Source organism: Ovis canadensis, chromosome 19, assembly GCF_042477335.2.
Source record: "Ovis canadensis isolate MfBH-ARS-UI-01 breed Bighorn chromosome 19, ARS-UI_OviCan_v2, whole genome shotgun sequence".
In the NCBI taxonomy this organism is placed as follows: domain Eukaryota; kingdom Metazoa; phylum Chordata; class Mammalia; order Artiodactyla; family Bovidae; genus Ovis; species Ovis canadensis.
In genome coordinates, this window is record NC_091263.1 from 58,053,468 (window position 1) to 58,073,099 (window position 19,632).

At 37.2% G+C, this 19,632-nt stretch overlaps 1 protein-coding gene across 50 annotated transcripts in view; it reads right to left on the reverse strand.

Moving 5' to 3' along the window:
- The window catches only part of SLMAP (sarcolemma associated protein), a 157,103-nt gene that overhangs the window by 6,805 nt on the left and 130,666 nt on the right, over positions 1–19,632 (reverse strand). For 30 of the 50 annotated variants that reach the window (XM_069560596.1, XM_069560599.1, XM_069560581.1 and 27 more), the window contains 7 exons: positions 18,917–18,997; positions 18,639–18,698; positions 12,957–13,079; positions 11,865–11,939; positions 9,390–9,710; positions 8,862–8,979; positions 2,728–2,899 (listed from right to left, as the gene is read on the reverse strand). In XM_069560596.1, coding sequence (XP_069416697.1) covers positions 2,728–2,899; positions 8,862–8,979; positions 9,390–9,710; positions 11,865–11,939; positions 12,957–13,079; positions 18,639–18,698; positions 18,917–18,997 — 950 coding nt within the window. The remainder of the gene's footprint in view (positions 1–2,727; positions 2,900–8,861; positions 8,980–9,389; positions 9,711–11,864; positions 11,940–12,956; positions 13,080–18,638; positions 18,699–18,916; positions 18,998–19,632) is intronic. The other 20 variants (XM_069560615.1, XM_069560617.1, XM_069560607.1 and 17 more) reach the window with 1 other exon arrangement.

Consider the following 19,632-nt stretch of genomic DNA (forward strand, 5'->3'; position numbering starts at 1 on the left):
TATGGAAAAACATTAGTCAGAGGTGGTGCAGGCAGGGGCTTAGGGTCAGCAGCGAATTCACCACAGCAGGAAGAAAGACTCGGGTACAGAGAGGGAGGTAAAATATGAAAGGAACTCCCTGTTACCTAACCACATTCCCAGAAAAAGTTTGGGTAGTATGCCAGAGAACAAACTTAAGGAGTAAGATTCATGGACTTCATGACAGGTTTTTTTTTTTTTTCTTTGTGGGGTCTGTGTACTTCCTTCCAGATGGCAGAAGATTACCGGCAGGCTGCCAAAACAAATTCAGTGTACCCAGACTAGTCTCTGCACCAAGTCTCTTAGAACATAATCAATTCTCAATGATCTGACTCCTAAAGTGACCAAGTGAAAAGTGCTTTGCTGATCCAAATTTTCCCTTACTTTCCTTTTCCACCATTCCTACATCCAGCCTGCCCTGTACACCAAAGCACGTCATCATTTCTCCATTCCAGAAGTTGTGGAGAAAAGGCAGCTTAGTCAGGAAGATCCTGCTGTTTACCTTCAGCTTGTGGGGGGCGGGGCGGGGAGGTAGGGGCAGGTGGGAAGGACTCTGGCCCCAGGGTTAGATGGTGAAGCTAAACAACTTTCCTGAGTCAGTCTTTGCAGTGCGGACTTGGGTGCTCAATGTTTCTTAAAATACAGATATTCCCACTAAATCAAAATATACAGATGCTTTCTTAATTCAAATATTAAGATGGTATATCATTATTTTTCTCTAAATACTGAGGATTAAATTTTACTTTTCTCATGTACTTTTTGTTAAATGTTAAAAAAAAAAAGCTGCCACATATTTAAGATTTAATTGTCAAAACAAAGGTCACCTTCTACAGCCTTAGTTTCACATTTCCCTTGGATATCATTTTGCTCCATCTTGCTTTCTAACTCAGAGGTGAGAAACAAGCTCAGTCTGATTAAGACAAGATGGAAGTATCACACAATATTACCAACATCTTTGGTTCTTATTCTTAAAAATAATCATATCTGGGCTTGCTCAGTCTGTGATACTTTAGCTTGTGACAGTGCTGAAGATACATAATCATTATACTGTGCACATTATGTATGATTCTATGAGAGAAAGGAGAAAAAGCGGAAATGCTGAAAGGGAATATACGTGCATTAATAAAAGGTCATAATTCATTTGCAGTGGATTACACAGACAGAAGAATCTCATTAAAGAACGTTTTCGTTACAGACTAGTATCCAAGAGTTGACATCAGGACAAACGGAAAGAAAAGCAATTTTACATTACAAAGGAGCATGATGACTACACATCATTTCACAATGAAAACACTGAACAAGAAAATAGAAGAGAAACATACTGACAAGATCAGACATATTTTTAAATGTGCTGCATTTAATGCAATCCAGAGGCTATCAACAATTTAGATGCTGTGACAACATGCCACTGCCATTTGTGGTAACAGTCAAAGCATTTTGCACTGATCGCTCAGTGACCAAAAACAGGCAAACAAGCAATGCAACAAAATGGCTAATGCATTCAGAATAACATACAATAGATTTATCTTCCAACCACAGCATTCTTCCCAGATTTTGAAAGAATTATGGCATGTGGACTGGAAGGACACAAAGTGCTTACAGTATTAAATACTAGGATATTTACTTTGGCACAGAATTTGTGTTCCAACCAAATAAAATGAGACTTCTCCAAAAACACATATCCTTAGCAAGAAGATAAAAATGAACATATTACAAAATCAATATGGCCACATGTAAATAAAAAATGTTACAGTTTTGTGTTGTTTTTTTTCCCTTTAGGAACAAACATGAAGACAGAAGAACAATAATCATTTCCAGATTCAGGATACTATAAGGAGAGAAGAAAAATGCAAAGAAAAACTACATTGATTAAACAGATCTTCTAAAACAATCTGGGGGAAACTTGTTATTGAAGACAGGAGGGTTGTCTTCAAGTTCCTTCTGTCCTTCATTTAAGAGGGTCTACAACCGGGGTGAGTCCTGCCAGGTAGATGGAAATGAATAAGCCTTCTCCACCCCCTAAGCAGGCCACAAGTCAATGCAGGCAGTAGTATTAGGCCAAGAGGACTGATTGCAGCTCTTACTGCCTCATGGTCAACCTTGACCATGCCTGTGTGTGTGGGGAGGGGGCTCCAACAACAACCCTCACTATTTTAAGTATGATTATTTTTTAAGCCACCAAAGTTGAGATTTTACGCAAAATGACATGAAAAGTGAGCATACCTATTTGTGAAGAAGGGAAAAAAGAGATGGGGGAAAGAAAGGAAAAGGTCACAGAACATGAGTTTGGCTGACTGGGTATGAGCTGAGTTTTTTCATAAGCAACTTTTCAGGCCAGTTTCACCCGAGGGGTTTGGACAGCATTATGGGGTGGCCCCAGTTTACTTTCCAAAAGTCCCCTAAATTAAATGTGATACTGTCTGGAAAGATAAACAATGAACTGAGTAATGTGGTACAAAGGTCAACTAACTGGTAGAGAAAACCTTTTAATGTAACTTTGTATATTTTTATTTTGAGACCAGCTCGCACTGATAAATTCTCTATATTTGGACCATGATACACAGCTAACAAATCACCAGGCAGAGATACTTCCAGTATCAACTCTGTGGCAGGTAATGCTTCCCTTTATTTCTAACTAGCATGAATATCTGATTTGCTTTTGGCTTTAAGTCCAACCATAATTGGGCTCATAATGTCTTTTCGCTTTACCTCTTTCTGTACATCCTTTGCTTGGTTTTCAGCCTTACTGAGAAGAGTTTTTAAATCAGCTGAATCCCGAAGATGCTGTTCTTTTAAGGATCCCACTTGATTTTCAAGCTCTTTCCTGGTCACCTGCAGGATGCTGAGATCACTGGTAAGCTCTAAACTCTGCTTCTGAGAACTGCAACAGAAATATTGACAATTACTCATGCAGAAACCAGACATAGCAGGAAGTTCAATTTCTTTTATATTTTACTAGGCTGGATGGAATGGATTTCAGAGGAGAAAAGAAAAGTGTGGGGGAAAAAATGGTATTTTCAAGAAGTAAAAAAGCATTAAAACACTAAAACAATGAGCGTTTAGAGCTGTTTCCTATTTTCAGATAATCAAATACATGCAAAGGTTGAAATTATAAAAAAAAGAAGTAGAAGGTGACTATATTTGGTCATATCACATTATATTCACTATATCATAAAAATATTCAGTGTAGGTCTTCTACATGAAAAGAAAGCACATATTTCAACTAGTTTCTTCAAGTACTTGACAGATAGGATGGCGAGCACAAACTTAAAAAGTTTAGGAGCCACTTCCAACTTTAACTAAAGATAAACCTATTGAAATGAGAAGATACCAAAATGAGAGGAAAACACAAAACAAAGAACTGGGATGGTTGGGATGTAGACCTCAGATCTGCCACTATTTAGCTGTGGGATGCTGAGCAAGTCAGTTCACTGGTACCATTCCATTCTCTGAGTGAGCCTTTCCTGGCCTCTTAGATCTGTGCCAGGCGCTGTTTGCACAGACACAAATAACACAAGGAAAGCCTCAGTGCCCTCCTTGGCCAAACAAGAAGACTGAACTCAGGAATTTCTGAGGCTGTTTTCCAGCTTAAATCCTGTGATTACTGTTACAATTTGATGTAAAAAAAAAAAAATCACATTTACACACTAGGAAAACCTCTCGACAAGCGTCAGTAGAAATTCTTTGTTCATACAGAACAGATTTATGGACACAGAGGGGGAAGGGGAAGGTGGGACAAATGGAGAGAGGAGCACTGAAATATATACATTACCATATGTAAAACAGATAGCTAGTGGAAAGCTGCTATAAAGTACAGGAAGCTCAGCCTAGTGCTCTGTGATGACCTAGAGGGGTGGGATGGGATAGTAGATGGGAAGGAGGTTCAAGAGGGAGGGAACACATGTGTACCTGTAGCTGATTCATGTTGATGTATGGCAGAAGCCTACACAACTCTGTAAAGCAATTATCCTCCAATTAAAAGTAAATTTTAAAAAAACCCAAAACACACAAAAATAGAACTTCTTTGTTCTGTTCCTTCTACCTCATGGACAACAAAGAAGAAAAGACCTGTACAGTGTAGCTGTGTTAAAGAATTTGGCTCCCATCTACAACAGAAATAGCTTAAGAGGATAAGGTTTTTGAGAATCACAGTTATATGCCTCTCAGGATAGATCATAAGTCTCAGACTCAATACTGTACCTGAAGTACTATAGAGAATAAATCTCATGCTGATTGGATGCTAGGCAGATCCTAGGTGTGAGCATGTTGTTAGGGAAATATAGCTAGGAACTAGACAGCATGTAAGACACTGTAAAGAAAGACTAGCTTCTAAATACTACTCAAATGCTGGGGTGGCTTAACAAATAAATTAAGAGAACTATTGAATCAAAAAGTTTAAAAAGCAGAATTAATGTCTAAAATAGTTTATGTGAGTTTAGACAGATAACCTGATGACTGATATGCCAACAGTCTGGGGCCTAGTATTTTTAAATCATATGCTTCTAATTCATAAGGAATTTGTAGGATTGCTTTTCAACATTTAAACAAAACTTGGAAGTAATTTTTAAAATAGCATTTAACAATCTGCTAGATTTCAATTTATCATATCTCAAAAATAAGTGATCAAGTCTGAATCTTTAAAGTATCAAATATTCAAAAAGAAGAATAATTTAAGATAATCAATACTGGTAATCAAATATCAATATTTCTTGCTTGATAGAATACCAAACTAAATGGATTCACCAAGATCCAAATGTATTCCAAATAGGAAGAACCTGAGTGTCTGTATCATCTTACATACATTTTATACCAAATAATTTGCCCACATGTTCTGTCAACTGATGACCAGTTGATACTAAATACACATAAACATATGTGTGGGTGCGTCTGTGAGTGCATCCATTTATTTGTCTGTTTGTATTTTGGGCCATTATTTTGTCCTATTCATATTTTGAAATTGCTTTTACAAACTTTCATGTTAAAAACAAACATGTCTTATTCTCTATTGTTAATTAACTCTAAACATTCAAAGAGGAACACCCATAGAAAAGATTATGGAATGGTAAGACAATGGAAGAGAAAAAAGTGCTTTTAAAAACACTGATATTAACAGTATACTAACACATATATATGGAATTTAGGAAGATGGCAATGACGACCCTGTATGCAAGACAGGGAAAGAGACACAGATGTGTATAACGGACTTTTGGACTCAGAGGGAGAGGGAGAGGGTGGGATGATTTGGGAGAATGACATTCTAACATGTATACTATCATGTGAATTGAATCGCCAGTCTATGTCTGACGCAGGATGCAGCATGCTTGGGGCTGGTGCATGGGGATGACCCAGAAAGTTGTTATGGGGAGGGAGGTAGGAGGGGGGTTCATGTTTGGGAATGCATGTAAGAATTAAAGATTTTAAAATTTAAAAAATAAAAAACTAAAATTAAAAAAAAAAACAAACAAACAAAAAAAAAACACTGATATTAAAAAAAAAAAGATACTGATACTGAGCACGTAATATTATAGGAAGGAGTTTTACAAAGTCAGTACATCTTGCTCCTTCAATTAGTTCTTGATTTTTTAATATATAACCAATATTGCAACTGTCTTTGTTTTCACAAGAGTTAATGAGGAACACTATTTTCTGATACATCTAATTATCATTTTTCCCTAAAGCTTATTTTCTATGAGAACTGATCTTGATCACTGAATTTTTGCTAACCTTAATACTCTTTAGGAGTATAAGCACAAGGCTAACAAGAGAGTAATGACTCACATATTTGGTGTACTAAGGGGAGGGAGACAGTTTAAAGAATGGCTTCAATAATAAACATGTACTACCTTCATATTTGGGCTTCCCTAGTGGCTCGGACAGTAAAGAATCTGACTGCAGTGCAGGAGACCTGGGTTCAATTCCTGGGTTGGAAAGATCCCCTGGAGAAGGGAATGGCTGAATGGCTACCCACTCCAATATTCCTGCCTGGAGAATTCCATGAACAGAGGAGCCTGGCGGGTTACAGTCCATGGGGTTGCAAAGATTTGGACACGACTGAGTGACAAACACTTGCACTTTCATATTCTGAATTAGAATGTAAACACAGCTTAAATAAAAAATATGGAATCAAAATGGGTCAAATTTTAAAGGAAGAAATAAATGTTAAACTATACAATAAATGTTGGTAAGAAAACAAGACTCTCTACTAAATTTGCTGGAACAAATCTACTGCATTCATTGGTTTGCCTGTAGGGTACTGGATACTATGACAGATTTAATTGGTTTTAGAGATTTTTTGATCTTATATATTATTCAGTTCAGTTCAGTCGCTCAGTTGTGTCTGACTCTTTGCGACACCATGAATCGCAGCACGCCAGGCCTCCCTGTCCATCACCATCTCCCGGAGTTCACTCAGACTCACGTCCATCGAGTCTGTGATGCCATCCAGCCATCTCATCCTGGGTCATCCCCTTCTCCTCCTGCCCCCAATCTCTCCCAGCATCAAAGTCTTTTCCAATGAGTCAATTCTTTGCATAAGGTGTCCAAAGTACTGGAGCTTCAGCTTTAGCATCATTCCTTCCAAAGAAATCCCAGGGTTGATCTCCTTCAGAATAGACTGGTTGGATCTCCTTGCAGTCCAAGGGACTCTCAAGAGTCTTCTCCAATACCACAGTTCAAAAGCATCAATTCTTCGGCGCTCAGCCTTCTTCACAGTCCAACTCTCACATCCATACATGACCACAGGAAAACCATAGCCTTGACTAGATGGACCTTAGTCAGTAATGTCTCTGCTTTTGAATGTACTATCTAGGTTGGTCATAACTTTTCTTCCAAGGAGTAAGCGTCTCTCAATTTCATGGCTGCAGTCACCATCTGCAGTGATTTTGGAGCCCCCAAAAATAAAGTCTGACACTGTTTCTACTGTTTCCCCATCTATTTCCCATGAAGTGATGGGACCAGATGCCATGATCTTCGTTTTCTGAATGGTGAGCTTTAAGCCAACTTTTTCACTCTCCTCTTTCACTTTCATCAAGAGGCTTTTTAGTTCCTCTTCACTTTCTGCCATAAGGGTGGTGTCATCTGCATATCTGAGGTCATTGATATTTCTCCCAGCAATCTTGATTCCAGCTTGTGTTTCTTCCAGTCCACTGTTTCTCATGATGTACTCTGCTTATAAGTTAAATAAGCAGGGTGAAAATATACAGCCTTGACGTACTCCTTTTCCTATTTGGAACCAGTCTGTTGTTCCATGTCCAGTTCTAACTGTTGCTTCCTGACCTGCATACAGATTCCTCAAGAGGCAGGTCAGGTGGTTTGGTATTCCCATCTCTTTCAGAATTTCCCACAGCTTATTGTGATCCACACAGTCAAAGGCTTTGGCATAGTCAATAAAGCAGAAATAGATGTTTTTCTGGAACTCTCTTGCTTTTTCCATGATCCAGTGGATGCTGGCAATTTGATCTCTGGTTCCTCTGCCTTTTCTAAAACCAGCTTGAACATCAGGGAGTTCACGGTTCATGTATTGCTGAAGTCTGGCTTGGAGAATTTTGAGCATTACTTTACTAGCATGTGAGATGAGTGCAATTGTGCGGTAGTTTGAGCATTCTTTTGCATTGCCTTTCTTTGGAATTGGAATGAAAACTGACCTTTTCTAGTCCTGTGGCCACTGCTGAGTTTTCCAAATTTGCTGGCATATTGAGTGCAGCACTTTCACAGCATCATCTTTCAAGATTTGAAACAGCTCAACTGGAATTCCATCACCTCCACTAGCTTTGTTCGTAGTGATGCTTTCTAAGGACCACTTGACTTCACATTCCAAGATGTCTGGCTCTAGATTAGTGATCACATCATCATGATTATCTGGGTCATGAAGATCTTTTTTGTACAGTTCTTCCGTGTATTCTTGCCACCTCGTCTTAATATCTTCTGCTTCTGTTAGGTCCAGACCATTTCTGGCCTTTATCGAGCCCATCTTTGCATGAAATGTTCCCTTGGTATCTCTAATTTTCTTGAAGCGATCTCTAGTCTTTCCCATTCTGTTATTTTCCTCTATTTCTTTGCATTGATCGCTGAAGAAGGCTTTCTTATCTCTTCTTGCTATTCTTTGGAACTCTGAATTCAGATGCTTATATCTTTCCTTTTCTCCTTTGCTTTTCGCCTCTCTTCTTTTCACAGCTATTTGTAAGGCCTCCCCAGACAGCCATTTTGCTTTTTTGCATTTCTTTTCCATGGGGATGGTCTTGATCCCTGTCTCCTGTACAATGTTACGAACCTCATTCCATAGTTCATCAGGCACTCTACCTATCAGATCTAGACCCTTAAATCTATTTCTCACTTCCACTGTATAATCATAAGGGATTTGATTTAGGTCATGTATTATTACTTTTTACATAACCCTGTTTGATAAGGAAAAGCTGATTCTGTCTCAATAATATCAATTCTTTTATCACAGCCATCTTCTGATGAACCTTATAAACAGAAGGGATCACTGGCATGAAAGAAAAAAACAAACTTGTATTTGAAATTTATTACCATTTAGCTTACAGGTGAATTTAATCATAGATCATTTGCTGCTTGTTTGCTTAGAGCTTTTGGGAATGGGGGTGGGAAGGCGGCATTTATGAATCTGTATTCCATGAATACACCCAAAGGAAAGGACATAGAGGTGGTGCCAGAAAAAAAGTGCTTCAGTACTCATTTAGTGGGGTTAATCTACCAAGTAGCCAGAAAAGAGCCTGGCTGAATATTTTGTTCCAAAAGGTATTTAAATATCAAAATTAAATTAAATTTAGATGAAAATCTAAGATACAGAAATATTTTGAACCTAAATAAGAGTTCATGCATACTTGTGCAATTCTTTTTCTTGCCGCTGCAGTTCTGAAGATAGCAAAACATTTTCCTTTTTTAGAGAACGGCATTCGGTATCCAATACATTCCATTCCTTTCTCAACTTCTCTAGTTCACCTAAAATAGTCCCAAAACACATTTGTTAATATAGGAACATAACTATTTTTTCCCCTTTAAAAAACAAAGATTTTATATGGCTTTTCCTTGATTTCTGTTACTTTGCAGTTATGCCTCAAGGAAGTTCTCATCATCCTGAACTCCAGTAATATTTTTTTCCCCACTTCACTTTTACAAGACAAATAATTTTTAATAGTATTTAAATAAATAAATGTAAAATTGCAAATTTTTTCAATTCACTGTAGAGCTTACAGATGTGAAGAACGTTTATAGCCTCAATATAAAAACACTGCTTTTATACAATCAATCGTTACGGAAGAGAAAATTAGCCTGACTGCATTCGATTCAGTACAAGTTATGAAATTATCAGTGTCAAGCATTAAGAGTTTTATGTAAAGTACATTTCTCACCTTGCAGCCTGGTTGCTTCTTCCCTCTGCTGGTCCTCGCACTGTTGACACCGAAGCTGAAAGCTATTTTGCAAACTCATGATTTCTTTCTCATATTCAGATGCTGCTTTCCGCCACCGCTCAAGCTCAGCTCGCACTTTCTTAAGCTCTTCTTGTAAAGAAGCAATGTCAGTGTCCCTCTCAGAGGCAGCCTTTTCTGCTGCTTGATGAAGGAGTAAAATTTCATCTCGGGCACTAAGCAATTCATCTCGGGTACTTGCGATTTCACTGTCCTTCTCCTCCCGGAGATTCTCGATATTGATGTGTAACCTCTGTAGTTGGGCTATAAAAGTATAGTTACTCATCATTTTCTTAGTCCCAGTAATCAGGAATAAAAGAACAGTCCATATGGGACTGTAGTTACTGCACAGCCCAGGCTGTCAGAGCCGTTTGTTGCTTTTGATTAAACTGTACGAGCAATCCATGTTTAATGCATAAAACATCAAAATACAGAAACACAAAGAGAGGAAAAAAACTCAAAGTCATCTTTATTTCTCCCACACAGAGAAAATTACTTCTAACATTTGGTACTTATTTTCCCAGATTTTTTCTAAGCATTTATACATATATAAAAACAAAAATTGGGAGCAATCATAATGAATACAGTGCTCTCTATGCTGCGGGTGATAAATATTTTTTAACGACAAAACAGCTATATTAACTTTCTTCACTAATCCTTTATTTCAGATATATTATGCTGTTGAGTTTTTAATTACTGATGACAATACATCTTATAATGCAATCTTGATTTTTTTCCTCCCGTAAGGGTGAATTCATAGACACAGAACTGCTTGGTCAGATGGTAAACATTAATAAAACCTTTGATATTCTTAACTCAATTTTCTGTTTAATTGTCAATTCCTTAAAGCAGTTTTCTCTGCCGGCTTATCTAAAAATAGTCCACTGTCATTCTCTAGTCCTTTGCTCTGCTCTTACTGGATATCACATTATATACTTATTTGCTTATTGTTCATCTTTTTCACTACATGGTACATCTCATGTATACTATCCTCAAGACTAGAAGAGTAAAGAACCAAGGATTATCGGTTGAATTAATGAATTAATAAAGTTACTGAATACTGCCTAGTCAGAGGTATATTTTTTAAAGCTCTGGTCTTGTTGATGTGAACTGGAAACAATCTGTATAAAATCATGCTGGGTTCAGAACTAGAATACTGGTCTTGGTTACTATAACACAAGAAAATTATAAGTATAAAAAAATTCGTTAGGCAGAAAAGAACAATTAAAATAAGAGGATTTCAGGCTTGGGGAGGAAGAGGTTGCCTCAGAAATAAACATTAAATACTAGCCCATTTAAGTTTGTGGGAAGCAGTAAGAGGTTAACAATCTCAAAGTCTGGAAGGGCATGATGGCCAGGGATTACATGACCATGGATTTGTGGATAAAATCATGAAATATATATGCTGGCACTAGGGGGCACTCAATGACACTCACGTAGGGCAGCTTTACCACAAGAGGCAGCACTACATGAACCTTCAGGGATAACTGTCCATACACAATACAGGATGGAAATACAGATATAAGTCAGATTTATGTAAACTAATGGATAACAGCATTAAACTGTAATAAAACTGTGAAAAACTCTCATGAATTTAAAAATTCATCTACCCAGCTACTCCAGAAATTCTTGTTTGACCATAATACAATTAAATTTTTAAAATAACTGAAATGTCCAACTCAAAAAGAAGAAACGAAAACCCAAAAGACTGGTTTTTCTCTGGGTATTTTAGGGCAAATACCCTAGGTTTCACACATTGACTCCCCATTTCATCTCAACAGGGGTTACCTGTCTATTTAATTTCTTTTTACCCTGCCACTCAAACAAAGATTTTAAAATAACATTGGTTCCTTCTCTGACGATGAAGGCAAATTAATTTTACTTTAGGGATTTTACAATGGAATGGGAAAGACATCTTCTGGAGCATCTCACAATTATAGCCTCAAAGTACCAGGAGCTCTGGTTCAAAGAAAACCCTGGACAGACAGGTGTCTTTCAGGTCGTCTCTGTAAAGACTCTGGTAAACAATTTTTGTTGCAATGCAAGTGTGCTAGGAGCATTAGAAATAATATCACCAACAAGTTAAAAGTGCTGATGCACCAACAGACTCAAACTGATATCCAGTCTGCAGGCCTCCTCTATAGTAAGTCACTATGTAACCCAGAAAATGACACTCTTACAAATTCATATCTTCACTCTTGCTTTCCCCACTCCAAGTGGGAAGTACTATTGCAGTACTAGGGAATCTTCCTTCTAAAAAACAGAGAAAAGGCCACCAAGAGCCAGTTACAGTCTCAGATTCTACAGAAGAATCAAAGCCATGGAAAATGGGAACCCTCTGCATTCTTACTTTCCATTTATTTTGAATTACTACAAACAAACAGTAACAATCCCAAATAGCCCTGAAGTGTTCCATACCTTGAAGAACCTGTATTTGTTTACTGGATTCCTCGACTTGATTTCGATAGGCTTTTCTTTCTTCTTCCAAAAGAGCTAGAAGTAAAGTACAGTATGTCTAATTTTGTGATTTAATGAAAATATTCAGAATTGAGCAACTGGAAAATCCTAAGAAACTCTCTCCTAAAGCTCATGGAGGGAAACAAAAGTTAGGCAGTAAGTATTAGCAGTATTAGCAATCAGGTAGTTTAAAGATTTTTAGGAGCACAAAACAGTAGTAAGTAAGTAATAAATGTTCAACTGAATAGGAGTTTTCTATATCTTATATGGCTGAGATAATATATGCTGTTTTTCACTTGAGAAGCATTCTTGATAGCTGTTAATCAACACTGTGAGCTTATATTTGAAAACCAGACTTAGAATTCTTATGTTCACTGCCAAGTACATAATAAGTACTTACTGACAGGAAGTCCACGGTTCCCTGTGGGATGCAAATCTTCCTTCTGGCGAGGAAGGCCATTTTAGAGAACATGAGGATTCTAAGGCTTTGTAAGGTACTAATCAACTGCAACTAGATAACTACTGTGAATGATACAAAAAGGTTAGCTCTCGGGGACAGCACAGACTCCAACTGGCCTATGTCTGTATAGATAAGTGAGCTACTAGAATAAAAAGTGGTTGGGACATTTGAAGATTCTCTACCTTAACCTTGCCTGGCTCCTCTCATTTACTTTAGAACACACTGTAAAACTGCAGGGAATATAAATGCCCCTTATCTTATGTTCAGTAGCCAATATTAGGTATAATTAAAACTTAGAAATTGATATTTCTATGTTTTTTTCCTTCTATTGTACTTAATATATAATTAACTCTTAAGATCTTTCATTGTAACAGGTCTTTCTTGATCTTCAGAAGAAAGTCATACCACTGTAACTGTCTCTACTATACTGATCTGAATCATAAGCTTGGAGAGGATAAGTAAAGTTCCAAGATCACATATCTAGTAAAGTCATGGATTCGGAAGAGGATAACCATGTCTCTGGACTTGGGGCCATTCAGTAATATCTTGTTGCTTTCACATCCCCTGAAGAGTCAAAGTAATCTTGATCTCACCTTGAAGTTCAAAGCATTTTTGTTTACTTGCTCTAGCTAGTTCCTGGGCTTCAATCAATTCCTTGCGAAGATGCTGAATTTCTTGTTTTGCCTCAATTTCTGACTGTGCACCCTGCAAGTCATCTGACAAAAATATGTTTATTTTAAAAGCAAGAGTTAGTATGATATCATAATCTCTACAACCAAAGATTAGCAATCTTTCTCATGTTTAGACATGCATAGTTAACAACACAGCACAAGTTTAATAAAATTTAGAAGCAAATTATATTAAGCATTTTAGTCATTTTACCCTGGAGAAAGAGCACAAATACAATTAAATATATATTTAGTAATTAATGGCAATGATACTATAAAACATATACTAGTATATAATAAATTATGTTTCACTTATGTAAGGGTTATGCAGAATTTTGAAATTTCTTGCTAACAGGTCAGAAATTTCTCACTTGTAACTTAACTGGAAATGGAAAAACAGAAAGAAACTTTTCCTCAAGAGAAAACATTTTAGCATGATTTCCCCAGTTGTGGAATACAAAATAAAAACTAAGCTGAAAGCTCCACTGTGCGTACTCTGTCGTCACTGCTTCCTCAATGTCACATACATAACAAGTAAATATTTAATTATTAAATAATGTAACCTAGTGATGTTATCAAAATACATTAGAACTGGCATTACATCTCAAAAAAGCTCGCTCCCTCTTTTCTCTCTAGTCACTCTGCTCGTCTTTCATTGTATTAAACTTTCTACTACTGAACCCTGCCTGAAATAAATGCATCATCAGGTGGGCCATACTCTTCTAGTATATTCTATTATTCTATTACTATTCTATTATTCGACTATTACTTTGGTTTACAATAGCTCAGGCATAACAACTTCAATCCATCAGAAAAGAACTAAAAATAAAATTTCATGATGCAGACACAGTAGGTCTCAGATACTATAAACATGTGTTTTCATCCTCATATCTTACTTCTCCCTGTCAAAAATTCTAACTCTAGGTTCATCTACTTTAGCCAGTCTAGCAATTCTTCCTTTGCAAAGTCATGGTAAGGGTGGAGGAAAAGCAAGAGAAAGATTTTTTTCCAGTGGCAGGTGCATTATCATAGCAACTACAAAATTTCTCTTTCAGCATCATACATGGAAGTCTGCCCAGGTTCTAGCTGCCCACTTCTGGATTTGTCAGTATACAGGATAAGGTCCTTATTTTTTAGGAGTATTAAAGTAGGAAGCGTCATGATGCCTTTATCTTTTTTTTTTAAGTTCATTTACAATGTTGTGTTAATTTCTGTGTATACCAAAGTGACTCAGTTACACAAATATTCTTTCTCCTATTTTTTCCATTATGGTTTATCACTGGATATTGATTATAGTTCCCTGTGCTACCCAGCAGGACACTGTTATTTATCCATCCTATATATAATAGCTTGCATTGATTAATCCCAAACCCTTGATCCTTCCTTTCCCCTCTCTACCTTCCCCTTTGTAACTACAAGTCTCTTCTGTATGTGAGTCTGTTTCTGTTTCATAGATATGTTCATCTGTGTTGTAGATTCCACATATAAATGATATGGTATTCGTCTTTCTCTTTCTGACTTACTTTGCTTAAAATAATACTCTCTAGCCCCATTCACTGCTGCAAATGGCATTATTTCACTCTTTTTTATGGCTGAGTAATATCCTATTGTACATATGTACCACATCTTCTTTACTCATTCTTCTGCTGATGAACATTTAGCTTGCTTCCATGTCCTGGCTATTGTAAACAGTGCTACAATGAACACCGGGGTACAATGAACACCGGGGTGAATGTATCTCTTTGAACAATGGTTTTCTCCAGGGATATGACCTGGAGTGGGACTGCTGGGTCATATGGTAGTTTTAGTTTTAGGTTTTTAAGGAACACTATACTGTTCTCCTTAAAAAACTAAAAATGGAGATTCATAATTCAAAAAGATATATGCACCTCACTGTTCATTGCAGCCCTATTCACAAAAGGCAGGGAGACGAGCCTGATGGGCAACAATCCATAGGGTCACAAAGAGTTGGACATGACTTAGTGACTAACCACACACATACACTGTTCTATAGAGAACAGTGGCTGTATCAACTTACATTCCCACCAAAAACGTAAGAGGGTTCCCTTTTCCCCATACCCTCTCCAGCATTTACTGTTTGTAGATTTTTAAATAATGGCCATTCTGACTGTGGGAGGCGATACCTCACTGTGGTTTTGGTTTACATTTCTCTAACAGTTAGTGATGTTGAGCATTTTTTCATGTGCTTGTTGGCCACCTGGATGTCTTCTTTGGAGAAATTTCTATTTAGGTTTTCTGCTCATTTTTTAATTGTTTATTTATTTACTTTTATACTGAGCTGTATAAGCTGTTTGTATATTTTGGAGATTAACCCCTTGTCAGTGGGAAACTATTTTTTCCCCACTGTGAGGGTTGTCTTTTTGTCATGTTTATGGTTTCCTTTACAGTGCAAAAACTTTTAAGTTTAATTAGGTCTCATTTGTTTTTGTTTTTACTTTCATTACTGTAGGAGGTAGATCAAAAAAGATATTGCTGATTTAGGTCAAACAGTGTCCTGCCTATGTTTTCCTCTAAGAGTTTTATAGTGTCTGGCCCTACATTAAGGCCATTAATCCATTTTGAGTTTATTTTTGTGTATGGTATTAGGAAGTGTTCTAATTTCATTCTTTTCTGGGTAGCTGTGCAGTTTCCCCAGCTCTAGTTACTGAAGAAGCTGTCTTTTCTCCAGTGTATATTCTTGCCTCCTCTGTCGCAGATTAGGGGACTAAAGAACAGCCTCTTACTTTGCTAGTCCTTCTGACCAGCTGGCTCGCTTCTTGACAACTGGATCTTTTGTTGGCTCCTTCGATCTTCCCATTGCTCTTCTTTCTCTATAAACTTCCCTTGCTATCACAGTCCATCCCTATGCAGAGAACTCCCAAACATTTCTTTCTGGCCCAGTCTTATCCTTCTCCACATTTGCCTGACACAGCCTGTGCTGTACCACACTTTCCTACTGGTAAATGTTACTGCTATATTAAACAGTCCTATTTGTAAATGTCAGCACTATTTTAAAGACATGTATGCCTCCCTTTTCACTCTTGGGTACTCTTACTTACCTTTAAGGAACTCATTTGGAAGCCCCATCCTGACTATTGCTCCTCCCCGTCTCTGCCCCTAGCCAGGAAATTAGCTGCACTCTCCAAAGTTTCCACCACACCTACTAAAACACTTATGACTCTACCAAAATGTCTCCTTCTCCCATAAGACTACAGCCTTCTCATGTGTCTTATCTCTGTTTCTCCTGGTTCAATAAATGTCACAGAATTAAGTGAAAATGATTTTCTGGTCCTAGTTTCTGCCTTACACTCCAACTGCTTCTGGTTCCAAGGGTGACAATACAAAACTGGGGGCACATGTGACCGTGAAAGGAAGAGCTTTTAATAAGTATGCTGGGACAATGGGGATAAATGGTTTCAGGCAAACCAGGACCTATAAAAACCTTACTGTTCAACATGTGCCAAACCAGAAACATCACATTGTCTACCACATCATGTACACTATGCCCCTTGTTCTTTACACGTCCTGCAAGTTGGCAGTTGAATCTAGAATCCTGACTAGATTCAAGTTCAGCTTTTTTGTGGTATGACACTTTCAGTGCAATGATACTTCTTCCATGAAATGCCTTTCTTCCCCATCTTCTAAGATAAACAAAAAGAAACAAATATATAATCTGGACATTCTTTTCCCTTTGACTCCTAATGGCAACAACCAAGAGAAACAGCTTATCATCTATACCTCTTCTGTTGCCAGTTTGATTAGAAACTCCTCAAATGCCAAGGACAGTCTTATCAGACTTTGAAACCACTGAGGTCTCTGGCATGGTTCCCTAAAGGAAGCAAAACTGCATTAGATACTACTTGGTCTGAATTCCAGTTTTCTTTTTACCTTTTTTAAGGAAATGATTTCAAGTACATAAAAAACTGTGGATCAAGCCACAGCTTTATTTCTCTTTCAAAAGCGACATATGTTGACTAAAAATAATATTTCAAGGAAAATTACTACTGTTTACTCATTTCATTTACAGCTCATGATGACTGCTTAATCTACTTTAGATGCCTTTCCTAATCCTATATGACTAACATGAGAGAGAGAGTATTATAATTCTAAATAAAGATTGTTTTTTAAAAAGGGAAATAATGAAAATTGAAGATAATGGTTCACGAAGCCAGGCATAGGGTTTCATTGAATAAAATAAAGGGGCTACTGTCTGCGACTCTCAAGGTTTGGCTAGATCTGTCACTTTCCTAATTTTAAACTTCTGTTTGCTTTTTTCCACCAAAAAAAAAAAAAGAAGAAGAAGAAGAAAAGCCATGTCTCAAACACCAGAGGTCATCTGAGAAGAGTATAGATCAGGAAGAATATTGGAAACTATGATCATACTTAAACACAGACTGGCAACTGGTTCCCTGGACCAGTAATCTTCAGGACTTCTCCTGTTAAGGGAATTCAATCAAAGGTGGCTCAAAACAGCTATGTCAGCTTCAGGATCCATGGGAGAAGAAAAGAGAAGGCCATGATGCCCAGACCAAGGAATTCTAAGAGAATCTGGGTAACCTCTTTGCTAATCACTTCCAATTCTAATTGTTATGTAGCTAGGAGAGCAGCATTATCATGCAGAGTGAAATCAAGGCTTCCGTGTGTGTGTGTGTGTGTGTGTGTGTGTGTGTGTGAAAGCATGTATGTGCATGCATGCATCCAGTCACTCAGTCGTGTTCAACTCTTTGTGACCCAGGGACTACAACCCACCAGGCTCCTCTGTCCACAGAATTTTTCAGGCAAGAATACTGGACTGGGTTGTCATTTCCTCCTCTGAGGGATCTTCCTGATTCAAGGATTGAACTCACATCCCTTGCAGCTTCTGCACTGGCAGGTGTATTCTTTTTTGTTGTTATTAATTTTTTTTATCTTATTTTATTTTTTTGGCAGGTATATTCTTTACCACTGTGCCACCTGGGAAGCCCAAGGCTCCCTTTATATAATCCAAAAGCTAGGGTCTGAATTGGGCAATCCCTTAAGAGCCCAGCCAGATGCAAAGGCATTTCTATACAAAGAAACCTCCACAGGCTGCTGTTGCTGCTGATTTCTGAGACTTGCCTGGTATTGGTCCATTGCTACTAAAATGCTTAACATACTCAGCTGGACTTATATGTCAACTTTTCTTGTGTATAATAAAGCAATTATAAAAGAGACTAAATGCTGGCAATCACAGATTTATCAAAAAGACACCCTAAGGCACTTAAATAGGTAGTTCTTTCAAGAAAGTTAATATTTTTAACTTTTTCTAATTTACATTAAAAATGATAGAGTTCTTGTCAGAGACATCAAGGTAAACACAAAAAACCCACAGCTATATTTCATATTCTACCACTTACTGCTTTGCCCTACAAATAACTTTGACACAAATTATTTTACAATTTAAAGATTTTTCTTTAAAGTATTTAAGCACCAACATCAACATTTTAAATTTTAGTTTCTGCTACTGTAGACAAGCTATCTTACTCTTTTAACTAAAACTTAAAACATCATGTAATACTTGGAACTGAATTTGTGGCAAGGGTGAATCCAATGCCCTGGTTTAAATGTCATAAAAACGTGTTAAAGTACCTTTTAATAGGGACACTTTAGCAAGGGGTTCATTTAGGTCTTGATCATCCATTTGGGCGTCTACAGAGGGGGAAAAAAGAGAATTATAAACAGTAAACTCTATCAGCAAGCTATCCTTTTCAAAATAAGTAAGTGAAACTTATACAGCTATTATATTTGGATCATTGTAAGAATTTTGAAATCTCCACCCACACCAACCTGCATACCTAAACTGCTTAGTAGGCAACAATAACTAACAATAACATCTGCAGAGTTATAAACCTTAGGTTAAAACTCACCTGTAGTGTCGTCGCTACTTTTCTCCTTGCTTGGACTCAGGGTATCTGACAAGTCGGATTCCTTCACTCTTGCCTGGTTTTCTAACAAGTAGGAAAAAAAAAAGTAGAATCATGTTACAATTAAAAAAGCTTGTATCAGTAAAACTGCTTCAGGCTATGCGTGCTCTAAATCTACTGGTATGCAAAATACTTTTAAAATTAACTGAGGTCACTGAAGCTCTTACTTCTTCACCACTCTAGTCCCAAATGGAATGCTGCTTATTACACGGAGCTCAGATTAAATTATAATGTGGATCATGACTGCTGTGCAGAGGGCTGGGGCTTTTGTTCAAGGCTGTCCACTGGCCAACTGGAAACAAAAATGAAGCAAGCTTTGCTAAAGTATTCAGAGAACTGCAACAAATATAGCAAAAATTTCCAGGACAATGTGGACATTGTATGAAGATGAGGAAAGAAAATGATTCTATTATATAAAAACACTAGTTAGGTTGCCTTAGTAATATTTATACTCATAACAAAAACTCTTTTAAAAATTACCATTATTTTTTAAAATTAAAAGTAACACTGCAAAAATAACATTAACAGCCTTTTATATCTAAAGAAAACGCAACGGTACCTGAACCACAAGCCTTAAATTCTTTGCTTAAATTGATATTTCCTTAAACTTAAGGACCATTCTCACTACTTGGCCTATTCAATCTATACTAAGATATAGC